Genomic DNA, 18,649 nt, shown 5'->3' with positions numbered 1-18,649 from the left:
TAATTTTCATGGAAACTAGACTCATATATATTCTTACCATAAAATTTTCAGAATTTTTGGTTTATTCAATAAGTACAGTTTATTCTTTAAAGTTACCCCTATTCTGCTGTCTGACAGTTGTCACCCTTCTTCACTAAAAATTAATTATCTCATTTTACAGAATTCGAATGATGTTCATATTTGTTTCTATTGAAAATAGACTCATTCAGAATTCTAAACATATAAATTTAAGCCCCTAATTATTTTTATCCAATTTTTTTTATGATTTTACAAATTTAGAACAGGGGAACCCGAAATCATTCTGACCTTGTCTCACAAAATTCCTCATATCTCATGATTTAGAATTCCATTGCTACATAATTTCTTCTACAAGAAACTAGACTTAATAAGATTTAATTTCATATTTTATTCATCCTATAATTAGATTTCTACAATTTTTTATGATTTTTCAAAGTTAGACTACTGTTGCTGTCTAAAACTGTTTTAGTACAAGATATTAATTACCATGTTATAACATCCTTATTTTCTTTTTCTACACCATTTCTCATCACTTTCTCTTATTTTTTCTTCACTAACATATCAAGAACATAGGACCTTATGTAAGAAAACTCTACTATAACATTAATTTCATGCTTTATCAATAATAACAAACCTAAAAACATATTGAAATCTTGATGTACTTACCTTTTCTTATTGGCTTCAATCTTTAACTTGATTTTTCTCTCTCCTCCAGCTTCAATTTCTTGAATCCAACTTGATATTCTTGCTCCCCATCATCTCCTTGCTATCTTTCTCTCTTGATGGCTATGGAAATTCTTTCAATTTTTAGGTGAAAATAATAAATTTTTGGTGGAAGGACTCAATTGTAAAGAAAGCAAACTTCTTTTCTTCTTCTTATCTTACGTTAGTTTGCATGGGAAAGGAAATGTGTTGATAATTCTTCATCTTTCCTTCCTTTTATACTAAATAAATAATAATAATATAATAATAAACATCTCATAAAATATTAATAAAATAATATTTATCTAATTAATTAATTTAAAATATCATCAACATAATCATTACATTCTAGAATTCTCTCTGTTACTAATTGACCATTTTTCCCTTCATGATCTTTTAGCATTCCATCCTTGAGTCATCACTTAATTTGGTAAAATTATGATTTAGTCCCTCATAATTTTTTTACCTATTCAATTTGGTCCTAATTCATCAATTTTTCTTGGTTTCTAGATCATTCCACCCTTAAAATATTTGCACCATTAGTCCTTCAACTTTTTTATATTTACACTTCAACCCCTTAAATTTTGAGTATTTACTCTTGTGCAACAAGACTTTTCTCATCTTTGCAATTTAGTCCTTTCTTGAATTAATATATCATAATATACTTCTCAATATTGACATCACTCAAAAATTCCCTTTTTGTCACTTTATTTCCTTATTTTACTATATCACGGATAATATTTTACTGTAAAAATTTTCGTGGTATTACAGAAGCCCATTGCAAGACATCTATAGTGAGGAAGGATGTTTGACCAAGACTAGGTGATCGCAGGATAGAACATAGGGGTTAATAGAAGAAAAGGTCCTCCAAGGGCTATCTTCAATGGATAGTCCTTTCGGTAGTAGAAGAGGATATAGTTCGTTAGGAACTATCTACTAATTTAAAATTTCTAGAAGATTAGAACAAGGTGCACTAGCAACTTTGGGCTAGTTGTAAAGTACGAATTTGCCAGGATGATAGGGCATCTAATCGGTTAGCTTATCGTCATTATTAGAATGATTAGTTGGACTGGAAAAAGTGCTAAAGCGAAAAATTGTTAAGGTTAATCTAGTATGGGATGAATGAATCAATGTAAGGATCTGAATTTAAGAACATAAATGAAAGTCAGCCAGTAGTAGGCAACGAACCTTATTCCCAAGTTTATGGCTGATTGTGAGAGAGTAAACTCGCTAGAGTATAAAGGAATCTAAGATGAGGCGGTACCAGACCAGAACCATAGAGGATCATTTTCATAAAGGTCATGTTTACGTCCAAGATGGAGAATAAGTCTTCTAGTGATGAACCAAAGGGCAAAGTGTCGACCACACCGGTGAAATCTGGGAAAGGCTAAAGACAACAAGGAGTTTGAAATCTCTGCTCAAAATTGTTACTTAAAGATTCTAAATTATTGTTATAGTGTTGTTTTACGGAATATCACTAAGTTCATTTGAAATCTCTACAGTCGAATTTGAGGGTTTGGCGTGGAAGTCGTACATGTGTATAGAGGGCTCCCTTAGAGGCCACGTCTTGAGGATTAAGTTGAAAAAAAAGTTTAAATTTAGAATTGTAAATACTACTAAGATTGTAAGGCAGTAACTTTTAGAAGATATGTTTCTTAATATAGTTTAACGTGCAATTTAAATGTTTAAGAATATAATAAGATTCAAATAAGAAATTTCATCAATTTATTCGGGTCTTTACATCATCCAGTACCTAGACCTAGTGATTGGGTTGGGTATAGGGTGTTACAAGTTCCACCTCACTAGAAAAGGATGGTTCGTAAACTTGATACATAAGTTTGACATCATAATCATAGGGAAAATCTAAAGGGTTTTCTAGTATAATCACTTTAATCTTTTTCTCCATCTCCACCAAAGGCAATATCATTCCGAAACCTGTGATGGAGTTAGGGGCAAGAGGACTTTCAAGGGAGGAGTGACTTTATCGGTGGACAAAAGGTGAAGGTCCTTTCAGGTAGACAACGATTGCTATGATTAAATAACTCATTAATAACTACAATCGCTGCCACCCTGACTCAAGTTTTACCTTCTCTCCATTGCCACAGTCACTCCCCCCTGATAAGTCTTCTTGCATCCAACTCTATCACATGTTTTAGGTAGAAAAGTTAAGGATACTACTTTTGCTGGAGAAGGAGAAAAATATTAATTTTATTATACTGGAAAGCCCCTTAGTTTTTCCTTATGATTATGATCTCAAACTTATGTATTGGGTTTACAAACCATCCTTTTTGTGGTGAGGTGGAATTTGAACCCGTGACCATAAAACCACTATCAACTTGGCTTCTGAGTTATACTCTAACCGGTGATCGCACATTAACATCCGTCAAGTACGAGCCCTAGTTATATTTCAACTCGTGACTGTAAAAACATCGTGAACTCAAACCTTGAATTGCAATGTGATGGGCTTTTGAGGCAATGATTCCATCCCGACACGACAGATAAAATGTATGGGTCTCCGAGCTCTATCGCATCACCGCCAACTCAAATATACATTTTAAGCTTTCACAATATCTTCCTCAAACGCAAACACAAATAAATCTTTCTCCACGAATTTTGAACCTTAAACCCTAGACAAAATAAAAATCTTAAAAAACCCTAAACGAGGAGAGAGAAAATAAAAGTGCGTCCAGCAAGATGTTCAGCTGACAGGGTAGGAAAACGCATCCTACAAGGTGTGCTTTCAGCCACATAAGCAAAAAACGCGTCTAACAGGATGCATTTTCACACTCTCTAAAATCGGTCTATTTCCTTAAATATGCCAGAAAAAGACGTAAAAACCTTTTTTTTTTTAAAAAGACATTTTTATAAAATTTAGTCTAGAAATCCTAACAACAAAATATCCAACATAAAAAAAAATTAAAAGAAAATTTACCTTCATGTGAAAAAACTGAGCAATGAAATCAAAAAATCGATTCGAACTAATATATTCAATTAAGTTCGATTTGGGTTTTATATTGTTCGATTCGCTTCATGTTTTTCACATGAAACTTGTTTTTATTAAAGTAAATTTTACATTAGAGTAGACATATTGTTTCTTGAAGGTAATAATTATAATGGTAAGCATTATTCTAATTTTAGGAAAATAGTTTTAAATTTTTTAATATTTTATTTATAAAAAAAATAAGTATTCACGTGTTGTCAATTATATATATGGTTAATGTATAAATTGGTCACTATACTTTAGATAGAAATTGAAATTTGTTACTATGTCTTGCCATTGTACTTTTAAATTAAACTTTGAAATTATCATTTTATTTCAACTCTATATTAAATTTTGTCACTTAACTTTTATTTGAATGAATTCTAAAACTAAACTTTGATTCTTAATATTTAATATTTAAGTTAAATAAATTTAAATTTAATAAAAATATTTTAAATATTTATTTAAATAATATTAATAAAAACTATTATTTATGAAAAATAAAGTATTTTTATATATTTTAAAAATTTCAAGTCTTCTATTAAATCAAAATCCAAAGTTAATTTATACTTTTTAATAATTTTATAAAGTAACTTAATATTCACTATTAAAAATATATTTGAAATTATTTTACCTATTAATTTTTTTCAAAGCATTAAAATAAAAATTTAGTAGTAAAATTTGGGCAAATTACCAATAAAAGCCCCTTTTTTTTTAAATTTACTGAAATGGGCCAGGTCAGAAATTATTTACCGGAATGGTCCAGTTTTTACAAAACGCGTCAATGTCAGCACGTTGTCAGGGGAAAAAGCAGGAAAACGCTTCCTCAAGGAAGCGTTTTCCCAGTGTTTGAACAGTAGCAACGGCTACTTTTTTGACCGTTGGTAACCCCCCCAACGGTCCAAAAAAAAAAACTATAAAACCCCCACCCCTTTCATTTTTTTCACACTTAAATCCTTTCAATCTTCAATCTTTCAATATTCTCTCAAATTTCTCTCAAATCTCTCAAATTTCTATTAAATTCCTCTCAAAACTCTCGTTAACTTTTTCAAAAAAGCTCTAATTTTATTTTTTCTAAATTTATTTTTTAAAATAAAAAAATTTGATCGTGTTAGCAATGGCTGGAGAATTGATTCGCTTCGATGATAAACACATATCCGTCGAACAAATGCAAATGGTAAGTGTTAAATTTAATATTTAAATATTATTTAAGATTTCTATCATTTATGCAAATTTAAATAATTTTTATTTTATTATTTCTTATAAAAGTCTGTAGATCGGATATTGCAATGCTATATCCGTAACATGACTGGTCCTCCATCACCGTTGATAGAGAATTACCTACGGGAAGCGGGTTTTTGGCACGTGGCGATGATAGGTCGGGGGTGCAAGTTGGACCCGAAACTTATTAGTGCGTTGATAGAAAGGTGGAGACTCGAGACGCACACATTTCATCTTCCATGTGGAGAGTGCACTATCACTTTGGAAGACGTGCATTTGCAATTAGGATTGCTGGTGGACGGGGACGCAGTCACTAGGTTTGTTCATTCTGCTGATTGGGGAGCGGTATGCTACGAGCTTTTGGGTGCTATTCCGAATAGTATTAACGGAGGTCGGATCGAGATGGGCTGGTTACGAGACACATTTCCGGAGTCGGATGATGATTCTATCAAACTAGAAAAAATTCGATATGCTCGAGCATACATTCTTCAGATAATTGGAGGTTATATGATGCCGGACTTGTCACGGAACCTTGTACATCTGAGATGGCTGCTGAAACTTGTTGATTTTAGAGCAGCTGGTGAATTTAGTTGGGGGTCTACCGTGTTGGCAACACTGTACCGGGAGATGTGCGGGGCTACGCGACGGAATAAAGTGAAAATCGGAGGTTGCCTATCACTACTGCAATCATGGGCACGGTTTACGTCCTTGAGTGGACTACCTATATACATTCCCACTCATAATGAGGTAAATTTTATATTAGATTTTACAATTATTATGTAGATTTAAAATATAATCGTATGCTAAAAATTTATTTAATTAGGTGGAACCATTCGGCAAGTTATGCTCGATTACCTACCTGTCTTGAAGATATACGGCTTCTATTAGAGCAACGGTCGGAAGCACAAGTAAGTATTAAAAATATATATATACATACATAATAAAATGGTGGATTCGTATTTAGTATTTAGTATTTAGTATTTTTTATTTAACTAATATTTCCATCATTTTTATATAGTTTCAATGGATACCATACGAGGATCCGGCAATTCGGGCAGTAATTCCGGATGAATACTTGCAAAATCCGAATGCTTGGCACGTGAAGGTCCCATTGGTCAACTTTGCTATTGTGGAGATGCACCAATCAGACAGAGTATTACGGCAATTTGGATTCCGACAACCGATTCCTGTGGCACCTGAGGTGTTGGATGATCATCACAAAATCGACTTACAGCAATTGCATACGGATTGGCCGAGATTCTGGTCACACTATATCCAAATATGGGAAGATCGGTATGATTATATACCTACTCGGGAACCGATCATCGTTCCAGAGTTGGCGTGCGTGCCGGAATACATGCCATGGTTTAGGATCCATGGCAAGCCATATTTACTATCAGAAGAGGAGAGGCAGCGGCAATTGCATGTCCAAAGGGAACGACGTGACCCTTTAAATCCTAGAAGAAGGGACAACGACGCAGGCCTATCAATAGTGCCCACACAATCACCTGACCCAGTAATAGGACCTACACAGTCACCGGGCCCAACAGTTCAATTGTCGACACCCACAGCACAGCCTCTTCAGATGATGCCAGGTACGTATCCTAGCCCTTATATGTTTCCTTTTTCTAGTCCTATGGCAGATTGGAATGCATGGCCCGGTTTATCTTCATTTCTGATTACTCTGAGTGGAACGCTGATCTATAAGCAGCCGTCGCACGAGGGATCGTAGGAGGGGCCGTCGTGGAGCTCTTCTTTTTACCAATCCCCATCACCTTATGGGTTTCAAACACCTCCGCCATTAATGATGCAAACACCTCCACAATCACTATTCTATCAAGGGTGGGTCATCCTCCCAACACCCACGACCAGAATCCTCGCTGGAGCAAGCACAACCCCCGCCGGAAGCTGGACAAAGGAGGAATCCAACGCGTAACCGTCGACGACTTCCATGTGGCACTGAATCCGACTGGCACGGACATTGATTTTTATTTTAATATATTTGTACAAACATTTTGAATCTTTTTATATTATTTCATGTAATTAGATAAAAGGTTGTTTTAAATAAAGTAATTGTAATTTACTTTTATATTTTTAATAAAATGGAAATTATTTTAAATAAGGCAACATTTTGATTATTTTTATATTATTTCATGTAATTAGATAAAAGGTTGTTTTAAATAAAGTAATTATAATTTACTTTTATATTTTTAATAAAATAGAAATTATTTTAAATAAGGCAACATTTTGAATATTTTTATATTATTTCATGTAATTAGATAAAAGGTTGTTTTAAATAAAGTAATTGTAATTTACTTTTATATTTTTAATAAAATAGAAATTATTTTAAATAAGGCAACATTTTGAATATTTTTATATTATTTCATGTAATTAGATAAAAGGTTATTTTAAATAAAGTAATTGTAATTTACTTTTATATTTCTAATAAAATGGAGAGTATTTTAAATAAGGCAACATTTTGAATATTTTTATATTATTTCATGTGATAATATAAAAGGTTGTTTTAAATAAAGTAATTATAATTTACTTTTATATTTTTAATAAAATGAAAATTATTTTAAATAAAGCAATATTTTGAATATTTTTATATTATTTCATGTAATAAAATATAAATAATACAACATATTGACAATTACAACAACTATCAACTATTGCGATTTGGACATGATCTACTTGTATGGCCTGGGTTCCTACACCATCCACATAACTTCTGTTGATTTGTTGTTTCTCGGATATCCATATTGTTGCGTATTCTAGTCGAGTAAGGTCGACCCTTTGGTTTACGCCGCAACTCTCTATCCGGTAACAGCTTAAACAGAGCAAGCGATACAGAGGGCCTCTTACGCTCATCTGGGACCTGTGAGAATATGTGTCTCCACACGTTGTACATGTATTCCAATCTGTACACGTCGTCGACATAGCTCATGGGATCCATACGAAGATTTTGACAAGCTGCAATTACATGAGCGCATGGATAACGAAGTGCGTCAAACCTCCCACAATCGCAAGTCCTATTTCTTAAGTGTACACGATATTGTCTGCCAGTAATACCTTGGTGCGGTTTGTCAAACTCTGTCACACGAAACCATAAGTTGTCTCAATCGTGACACACTGTGTGCATAGTGTTCGCCCGTGCCTTCGCCTTGTTAATTTCTTGCAATACCTTTGCGCACCATACATGGCCTCCCTGCATTTGGCCTGCATAACTCGCTGCTCATTTCGAAAATAGTGCCGCTAAACGAAAATATGTCTCTCGCACAACTAATGTTATCGGTAAATGACGTGTTCCTTTCAGAATAGAATTTATAGATTCGGCCAGGTTTGAGGTCATGTGACTATATCGTAAGCCGCCATCGTATGCTTGTGTCCACTATTCGAAAGGTATATTACATAGGTAGTCATGGCCCTCTTTGTAATGACCCAAATTTTTACGGTTATCGGGAAAGTGAATTTTCGGGTCTCCATTTCTAAAAAAATAGATTCGTAAATATTTATTAAAAATATTTACGAAGTCAATTGAGTGGTTAATTAGACTTTAATTAAGTAAATTTAGCTTAATTAAGAGTAATTAGTGGAAAGGATTAAATTGAATTAAGTGAAAGTTTAATTATAGAATAAAGAAAAGTGAAGGGACTAAATAGGAAATAAGCCAAAAAGGGGTGACAAATGTATGGTTAAAATAAGTTAAATGTGTACAAATATAAATGGTACACATGTATTATACATGTGTATTTACTTATTATATAAGTAAAATAATAATAATTAAAGTATATTATATTAATATTATTTTATATTAATTAATTAAATAAATAAAAGTTATGACAAGTGTAAGGTGATAAATTAATACATGTGTATTAATAAATATACACAGGTATAAATAATAAATATTATAATAGTTTAATAATAAAATAAAGAAATGAAATAAAGAAATAAATGAAATAAAAGAAATGAAAAAGAAAAACAAAGCAAACGAAACAGAGAAGAACAGGGGAGAAAGAAAGGAAAGAAAGAAAGAAAGGGAGAAAAGGTAAAATCCAGGTTTTGAAGCTTTAAACTTTAATAGATATGCCAATTTAGCCCTTTTTACTTAATTTTGATGTTTTAAAAGCTTTAGAACAAAGTTTTGATGAAATTAAGTTGATATTTTGAAAGTTATTAAATTTATAAATACTGTTCATGTTGAGTAAAATGATGAATTAAGGGCTAAATTGATAGAAATTCAAGTTAGAAATGAAATAAGGATTGAATTGTAAAGTGATTCATAAGTTTTATGCTTTAAGGACTAAATTGAAAGAATTTCAAAATTATGGTTTTATGATGAAAAATAAATAATTATGTCTAAGTTTGGTTAAAAATTGAGTAGAAATAAAGTATGAATTAAGATAGAAAAGTAAGTGAATTTAGTTAGGATTAAATTGAAATTAAAAGTAAAAAATCAACATTTTGCACTAAGACTATTTTGGACAGCAGCAGTAGTTTAAGTTTGAAAAATCACAAAAAATTGTAGAAATTGAATTATAGGATGAATAAAATATGGAATTAAATCTTATTGAGACTAGTTTCTTATAAAATAAACGGTTTAAGCAATTAAATTGTAAATTATGAGATATAATGAATTTTGTGAGACAAGGTCAGAATGAATTCGGATTCCCCTATTCTGACTTTGGAAAATCACCAAAAATTGGATAAAAATAACTAGAGGGTTAAAGTTATATGTTTAGAATCCCTAATGAGTCTATTTTTAGGAGAAATCAACGGGAATATTATCCAAGTTCTGTAATGTGAGATAATTAATTTTTAGTGAAGAAGAGTCGAAACTGTTAGACAGCAGAATAGGGGTGAATTTAAAGAATAAACTGTACTTAATGACTAAACCAAAAATTCTGAAAATTTTATGATAAGAAGATTTGCGAGTCTAGTTTCAGGAAAAATTAATGGATCTTAATTTAGAATTCTGTAACTCAGGATATAAATTAGTAATGTATTAATGATTATGAATTGTATTAATTTCGTAGTCAATGTGGTACCGAAAATCTCGGCTAAGAAAGGACAAGACAAAGTCAACGGGAGTTAGCTCAAAAATTACGGTTTGTATTTCTTTAACCCGAACTTAATTTTTAATTATTGAATTTATTATTTATTATGTATGGTAGGTGCATTGATTAAATTATTTGAAATAAAATGAATATTAATTGAAATTGAATGGTGAATTTGAATTGAATTGAATTGAATGGAATGGAATGGAATTATGATTAATTGAAATGTGTATTGGTTGGATATTGAAATATGAGAAATTGTGATTGAATTGAAAGCGAATTTGAAATAGAAAAATGATTTGAATACCCTATTAACTAGTCGGACTGAGTCGGATATAGTTGGCATGCCATAGGATTTGGAAGTGTTCAGGCACTGAGTGCCATACTGGTGTGTTTGGTTGGAATCCGTATATCCGCCAAAGTTCGAGTCTTGTTAATAGGGGTAAATATGAATATTAAGTAAAATTGGAATAAGAATTAAATTTCCTATTAACTTGTCGGGCTAGTCGGATATAATTGGCATGCCATAGGATTGGAAGAGTACGGGATTTATCGACTTTACCGATCGGGCACTTTATGTGCCGTATTTTAGGTACTTATGTGCTAGTTACTGTTACCGCTACTGCTACTGTTACCGATTCGGCACTTTGTGTGTCGAATATTGTTACTGTTACCATTACCGATTCGGCACTGTGTGTGTCAAATATTGTTACTGTTACTGTTACTGTTACTATTCCGGATTTGTTCCGATGAGGTACTCTGTGTACCGTACTGCTACTGTTACTGTTACTGTTCCTGTTCCTATTCCGACTTCGGCCGATGAGGCACTATGTGCCGTACTGGTGTGTTGGTTGAATCCGTGTATCCGTCTGAGTCCGAGTCATGTTAATAGGGGTAAATAAAGGTATAAAATAACTGATTATTACTGAATAATTGACTGTTATCGGATAATTGACTGTTACTGGATATTAGACTGTTACTGAATAACTGAATATTACTGAATAATTGATTATTACTGAATAACTGATTGTCACTGAATGAATGACTGCTATTGAATAACTTAATAGTTACTGAATATCTAATTTTATTGAATAATTGACTGTTACTGGATAACTGATCAATTAATCGATACTGAATAACTGGTTATTATTGAATAATTGATTATTACTGAATAACTGACTGTTACTGAATAAATAATTATTCTGAGTGTTAATGAACATTACTGATTGATTAATTGCTATTGAAAAATAATAAATGATTTGAAATTTAAAGTAGACCAAAACATTGGTTGGAAAGTGAATGTTTGAATTCTCATTGAGTTTGAATAGTTCAATATATATAAATTAATATGTTTTATAATTGTTTTTAAATGTTCAGATTATAGAAATACCACTGAGTGTATACTCAGCGTACAGTTTGTTTCCATGCGCAGGTTAAGTTAAGGCTAGACTTTTGAATCAGCATTCTAGGTCGATCCCGAATTCAATGAGGTAAAGTATGTTGAGTATTGATAATGGCATGTACCTAGGATGTTTAATGAGAGTCATTTAAGTTGTAAAAGTATTGATGAAATAAGTAAATTATGGTTGGCAACGGTATATAGTATGAATTTTGAAATATAAAAAAAAATTCGTATTGATTCTAAATTAGTTCCAAATTGAATTTACTGTCCATATTGGACCGCAAGGGCCCATTAAAGGGACAACATCTTAAAACTAGGATGAGTGTGAATATTTATTTTAATTAATGACTGAAATTGGACTGTACTGACTGGTAATGTCTCGTATCCCTGTTCTGGCGACGGTATAGGGTTAGGGGACGTTACACTCTTCGTTAAATGAATGGAAAACTGCCAACATCTCATGAAAACGGTCCTTACTTATCTCATACCCTGCCAATAAAAGTTGATAGCGAAAATTACATACCACTTTTCCATTTAAAATAAATTCAATATTCCAAACGAAATTATATTAATAGAGATAAAGTTAAATACCCATGTTGGCCACTTGCCGTCGTTCACCTTTAGATGGATATTGTCTGTAGTAGTTGGAAGCAATGTGCCTTAGGCAATACCGATGGTGTGTGCGATGCCATAGGCTTCCCTGTCGTTCAATTGCAGCTAGTATCCCGGTGCCTCGATCCGATATAACGCATATATCAGGTTGGGGGCAAACATGCATCATTAACCTAAAAAGAAAGAAATTCCAGTCATCAGCTGACTCCCCCGGTGTTATTGCAAACGCAATTGGAAGGATTCTTCCACTACCATCTTGTGCAACTGCTAGCAATAGCCGATGGGTATATCTACCGTACATAAAGGTACCGTCAATTTGTACCAATGGCTTACAATATGCAAATGCGCCTCGGCATTGCTTAAAGCTCTAGAAGAGACGCTTAAATACTTGGCATCCACGGAGCAATCGGTCGTTGTAGTATGCAGGTTCTGTTTGAAGGTCTGTTATGCAACCTGGAACATATCTCTCTAGCACTTGATACCACTGCTATATTTCATTATATGAAGCGTCCCACCCACTATACATCTTCTCAAAAGCCTTCTGCTTAGCTATCCAAGCCTTGCGGTAAGAGGACGTGTACCCCATTTGGTTACGAATATTGGCAATTAAGACTAGCACTGAAGTCCTAGGATCTGCCTTCACCGTGGGTAGTATTAAGCTAGCTAACATAATTGAATCCATCTTGGGATGATCTTGTAAAATACCTGTCAACGAAGTACGTTAAATAATGTAACATTACATAATAACAGTATTATTCAAAAACCTTAAATACTGTACCTGCAGCACATGTATGTGGACCTTTATACTTTTTTATCTCCCACAACCCTATCATTTTCCTCAACGAGGCGTAGATTTTCCATGAACAACTTCCGTCTTACACTACACACTTCGCCTCAAACTTATCGGATTTAGATTTAACCACGTGGTAGTTAACACCGTTATTGATGCTATGTTGTTTCAATGCACCAAGAAAACTATCCTTATTGGAAAACTCCTTACCAACTTCAAATTCACTCGAATCCAATAACGAACTTGTATGATCACGCGTTCTGTGTGGTAGATCTGGAAACTCCAATGCATCATCTGCAGATAAATCAACATTATGCATGTGGGCTGGAGGCGAGTATGCCCTGAATCGTGGATCTTCTTCTTCATCTGAACCCCTTTCAACATCTTCAGGTTCAGTTGGAATAGGCTCCGGTTCAAAAAATAATCCAACTTCTGTACCATCGCGGCCAGGCTCTCGAGGTGGATCCACATCGGACTCATCATCTAACCCACAATCATCTGTGACGTATGAGGTCCCCTCACCGGTGGACGTCATGGGGAGTACATCATCCCTTCTTCTGGGCGTTTCATAACGTCCCCAATTGGATGTAGATTGCCAAGCACTATAAGTTGATGTCGTTCCCCAGTATGTATTTCCAGCATCAAACATCGACCGACCTAGGTGCATGTCCCATCCACTAACAGTGTGTCGTGCAGGGGTTGTGTATTCCATACCGCTACCAAAAACCGGCGGTTCCGTGTTATGTAACCCACTAACGGAGTGTCGGGCAGGGGTCGTGTATTCCTCTCGAATAGCAGCCGCAAATGTATCATTTGGCAAGCAAATTGTACATATAACTCAATATATAGTGCTCCACTAGCAAGATGAGTCTGCACCATTGCCTCCAAGCTACGAGCACCTTTGATGTCGAACGAGTCATATGGTACTGGATCAATAGAAGCACAAAATTGATACCTAATAGACAACACTTTCATTGACGTCGTTCCGAATATTTTACGCCTAATCCATTTACGAAGTTCTGTCAAATCTATGTTCTGGTTAAAAACCAGTCGTATTGTATTCTCCGAAAAAAAACAACACCGTTCTTGGTGTGACGAACCTCACCATCATAGTAAATAACAGCACTAATGCGTTCACTCATCTTTAATTTTTATCCTTCTTAGCCTCTCTATTTTTTTTTTGCTGTAAGTTATGCAACTTGAGAACAAAATTTGGTTCATTTATAGCCCAAGTTATTTCAGAAACCACTGTAGCAAAAGAGCGTCCACGTGGGAGCTTCTTTCAGTACTTTTGCTGAAAATCCATCCTGCTTGAAGCGTTTTTGACACTATTTATGCAGACACGTCTTCTCAAAATTATTTTTTCAGAGACCACTGTAGCAAAAGAGCATCCACGTGGGAGCTTCTTCCAGTAATTTTACTGAAAATGCATCCTGCTTGAAGCGTTTTTACCACTATTTGCGCAGACATGTCTTCTCAAAATTATTTTTTCAAAGACTACTGTAGCAAAAGAGCGTCCACGTGAAAGCTTCTTTCAGTACTTTTGCTGACAATACATCCTGCTTGAAGCGTTTTTTACACTATTTAAACAGACACGTCTTCTCAAAATTATTTTTCAGATACTACTGTAGCAAAAGAGCGTCCACGTGGGAGCTTCTTTCAGTACTTTTGCTGACAATGCATCATGCTTGAAGCATTTTTGACACTATTTGCGCAGACACGTCTTCTCAAATTTATTTTTCAGAGACTACTGTAGCAAAAGAGCGTCTACGTAGAAGCTTTTTTAGATTAACAAATAATTTAATTAAGTTACCCTAAACCCCAAATTCTAATTTATTTGATTTTTTTTTCTTAAATACCCTAAAACCCTAAACCCTAAAATCCTAATCTAATTTTTTTAAAATTTATAATTAATTTACTCAAGTAACCCTAAACTCTAATTTATTTAATTTTTTTCTTAAAAACCATAAACACTAAACTATAATCTAATTTTTTAAAATTAGTAATTAATTTAATTAACAAACACTAAACCCTAATTTATTTAATTTTTTTCTTTAAAACCCTAAAATTTAAAAACCTAAATTTCCCAAAACCCTAACCCTAATTGCAGAAAACTTTAATAAAAACACGGGGAAAGCGCTTCCTTAAGGAAGCGCTTAGCCTACGTGGACAGAAAGCGCGCCTTCAAGGAAGTGTTTTCTGTCCACGTAAACAAAGCGCTTCCTTGAGGAAGCGTTTTCCTACTTTTTCCCCTGACAACGCGCTAACGTGAACGCGTTTTGTAAAAACTGGCCCATCCCGGTAAATAATTTCTGACCTGACCCATTTCGGTAAATTTAAAAAAAGAAGAACTTTTATTGGTAATTTACCCGTAAAATTTTATTTAAAAATTTAAAATTAGTGAAAATTAATTAAAATTTAAAATCTAATGACTAATTTCATAAAAATTGAGTGGTAAATTTATTTATATTTTTAAAATATAAAGATTTAATATCAATAGTGACAAATTTCAGCATCCACTTATGGTATAATGGCACGTTTACATTATAACCCTTATATAATTAATTAAACTAATTAAATGAAATTAAATGAAATAACAAGACATTAGATATATAATTGATTTATGCATTTGTTTTACTTTTAACAACTTCCAATGATTAATCAATTTAATAATTTAATTTAAAACAATTTTTAAATGATCTTATAAGTAATTAATTTAATTATTTAATTTACTTTATAAATGTATAAAAAAATCTAAAGCAGGTATTATAATTATTATAAAAAAATAAAAATTATATCTTTTTAAACCCGAAACAAAATGATATTTGTTTTTTTTTTCCCTACAAAACCCAAATTTACTAAAACTCCATTATTTGGATCTTTTATTTCATAAGGTTTTTCTCAATTTTTGTCCAAAAACTAAACCAAACCCAATACGGTATTGGGAGAAGAATCCTAAATGAACAAAGAACAATAAAAAGTTGTGCATAAATCTTTGCATACTTAGAAAGCATCAGGTTTCAAAGCATATAACACCATTTCAATTACTAAAATACTTGCACTATTAAAAACAAAAAATAAAGGACTACCAAAACACAACAATGTTTTGAGAATCTTACTCTCAAATGTTCTTTCTTTTTTTTTTTAACCACAGTACATTCCATCGCCAAAAACCACCGTCTGTGTCTCGGACATTCGGCTTTTTTTTATCATTGCTGAGCGCATTGTACTCTCTGCGCACCACCATGCATGTCCTCATCTTCATCATAAGCTTCTTGTTGAGCTTGAGTCTGTTTCCTACGCATCACTTCCTCAATGTTAACATCATGCAGGGTTGTTTCCTCGCACTCATCCAGCTCCATGTCAGTCAGCTGAACCGATGCCTTGGGAGGAAGCACAGCCTCTAGTGCCTTGCACTGGTCCGGGGTCAACGAGTCAGGGAAGTCAACAGTGAACTGAATGTACAGTTTACCTCTCATAAATGGCCTCTGATAAATCGGCATTCCTTCATCGTTTATTGCTTTGAATTGATCTATGTTAAACAAAGAGAAATCGTCAATCATACATAAAGATAAATATCGACTACAAGCTATCAAAAGGTCAAACAGCAACCTATAAATGAAAAGAGAGTTCGTCGACAACTACTGACAACCATTAAAGCTGCAAGTAAAGACATTTATCATAGAAGGGTTCGCAGAAAAATCCTCACCAGGCTTAACGACTTCCCCAGGTTGGGTTTTAATGAGAAGTTGTCTGCCATCTAAGTGAGTCAGTATGAACTGAAAGCCACAAAGGGCCTCAGTAAGTGCCAATGTATGCTCTACAAATAAGTCATCACCCTTTCGTTTAAATTTAGGATGATCTTTCTGTTGCAGGACGAATACAATGTCCCCAGTAACCGTATCGGGCTGCAAAAGAGCAAAGTTTCATAATCAACCAAGTTAGCAACAAGATAAGTTGTGGATTTGTTACAAAATTGCAGTCTTATTTTAAGAGATTATCAAATCTTTACCGCTTCATCAGCTTCTCCTGGGAAAGTAATCCTTTGTCCATTCTGCATACCCTTCTCAACAATAACCTCCAAGACTTTCTTCTCTTGCACAACCTTATCACCTTTGCATTGTGGGCAACGATCCTTATCGTTGATGGTTTCACCAGTACCCTTGCACTCATTGCAAGGATGCTGCATTTGTTGGATCATGGAAGGACCGAGGTGCCGAATGGAGACTTTCATTCCTGAACCTTGACAACCGGTACATTTCATTGATGCACCTGATTTAGACCCTTTGCTGCAAAAATTTCATGTAAAACAATTTCCCTTAACAAAGACCAAAGATCGAAGCAGAGTCTAATCTATAAATACCATACATTACTCAATTCAAACACTAACCCCTTGCACTTGGAGCATATTACGTTTCGTGAAAGAGAAAGCTTTTTCGATGTTCCATTGTAGAGATCTTCCAATGATACCTTGAGGGGATGGATTACATCCTCCCCCTTTCTTTGTCTTCTGCCTCGGCTGCTTCCACCAGCTGCATTCATAACCGAGTTTTAGGTTCTGACAGATTAAAAGGAATACATTTTAATCTCCAAAACTGTAAACAAGTTTTAATTCAAAATCTCACCACCAAAAGGATTGCCACCAAAGAATGACTGGAAGATATCGAAAGGGTCATGGCCACCGCCACCGCTGCCCATCCCTTCTTTAAGGGCGTCCTCACCATACTGATCATAAATCTCACGCTTCTCCGGGTCACTCAGCACCTCATAAGCTTGAGCCAACTCTTTAAACTGAATTCCAACACACAATGCATAATTGTAACAAGCTAATTTTCCAGACAATTGAACAAACACATAATCCAACAAATCCTAAACCCCAATATTTTTAACCATCCAGGAAGTAATAGGACTTCAATTTCACCATCCCCTTCAACCAAATTAATTAGAAGGAATTTGAAACAGCATAAAAATCAAAATCATATACTAAAACAACAAATCAGTCAATAATTGCCCCAATCAAAGAACGCCCAGTTCAGTCAAACACATAATTAACCGAAAAAACTAACCTTTTCAGGATCGCCGCCTTTATCGGGATGATTCTTAATAGCGGCTTTTCTATAAGCTTTCTTTAGATCATCTTGAGAAGCGTTTTTCGATACTCCCAAAATCTCATAGTATTTGGTATTATCGCTTTTCTTCGGTGCTCTCCCAAACATGTTTTGATATTTTTATCCGATCTGATCAGATCAAAACCCTAAAAAGCCAGAATGAAAATTCAATAAAACCCAAAAAAAAAATTTCAGATCATAAGAAAGAAGATCAGAGATTTAAAGAAGAAAACTAACAGATCTTGAACCAATAAGCGAGAGGCGAGACGGCGAGTGAGGCAGAAAGAGAGAGGGGGTAATGGGTGGCCAGAGATCGAGTTATATGGGGTGAAAATGGACGGTCCAGATCTGAAGTTGAAATGTTAGGAGAGGTTGATGATGAGAAGGAGAAGGGTGTTTTAAATTCATAAAAATTGGAAAAGTGATATCACGGAAGGATCTAGAATTGTCCACAGATGTCGAAACCAAAAGAGGGCCAATCTGAGCCGTTGATTTAGTCTATTGTCACTGTTGAATACTTGAATGTTAAACAAGCTGTGAGTGGGTGGGAGTTTCTTCGTAATGAATTCAAGGACCAGCTTTTCTTTTCTTTTAACTCATTTTTCTTAATTTTTTTTTCTTTTTTCTTAGTAATTAAATTTTATTATTAAATATTTAATCTAAATATTTGTTAAGAATAAAGTTTGTTATAAAAACTAAATATATAAATATTATCTTTTATTTAATAATGCTAGATTCATAAATTATCATTACATTTTT

The 18,649-nt window shown here is 33.8% G+C and overlaps 1 protein-coding gene across 1 annotated transcript; it reads right to left on the bottom strand.

Moving 5' to 3' along the window:
• Window positions 1-15,826: 15,826 nt before the first annotated feature.
• LOC121230768 (dnaJ protein homolog) lies at window positions 15,827-18,330 on the bottom strand. The gene is made up of 7 exons (XM_041116149.1): window positions 18,128-18,330; window positions 17,849-18,036; window positions 17,408-17,573; window positions 17,173-17,314; window positions 16,795-17,071; window positions 16,492-16,690; window positions 15,827-16,314 (listed from the first exon to the last, which is right to left on the bottom strand). The coding sequence occupies exons 2-7, from the start codon at window positions 17,996-17,998 to the stop codon at window positions 15,992-15,994; spliced, it is 1,257 nt and encodes a 418-aa protein (XP_040972083.1). The 5' UTR covers window positions 17,999-18,036; window positions 18,128-18,330; the 3' UTR covers window positions 15,827-15,991.
• Between the last annotated feature and the right edge of the window lie 319 nt (window positions 18,331-18,649).

The sequence above is a fragment of the Gossypium hirsutum genome, chromosome A06 (genome assembly GCF_007990345.1).
Source record: "Gossypium hirsutum isolate 1008001.06 chromosome A06, Gossypium_hirsutum_v2.1, whole genome shotgun sequence".
Taxonomy (NCBI): Eukaryota; Viridiplantae; Streptophyta; class Magnoliopsida; order Malvales; family Malvaceae; genus Gossypium; species Gossypium hirsutum.
Note: the sequence above shows the minus strand (reverse complement) of the source record. Positions and strands in the feature narration are given on the sequence as shown.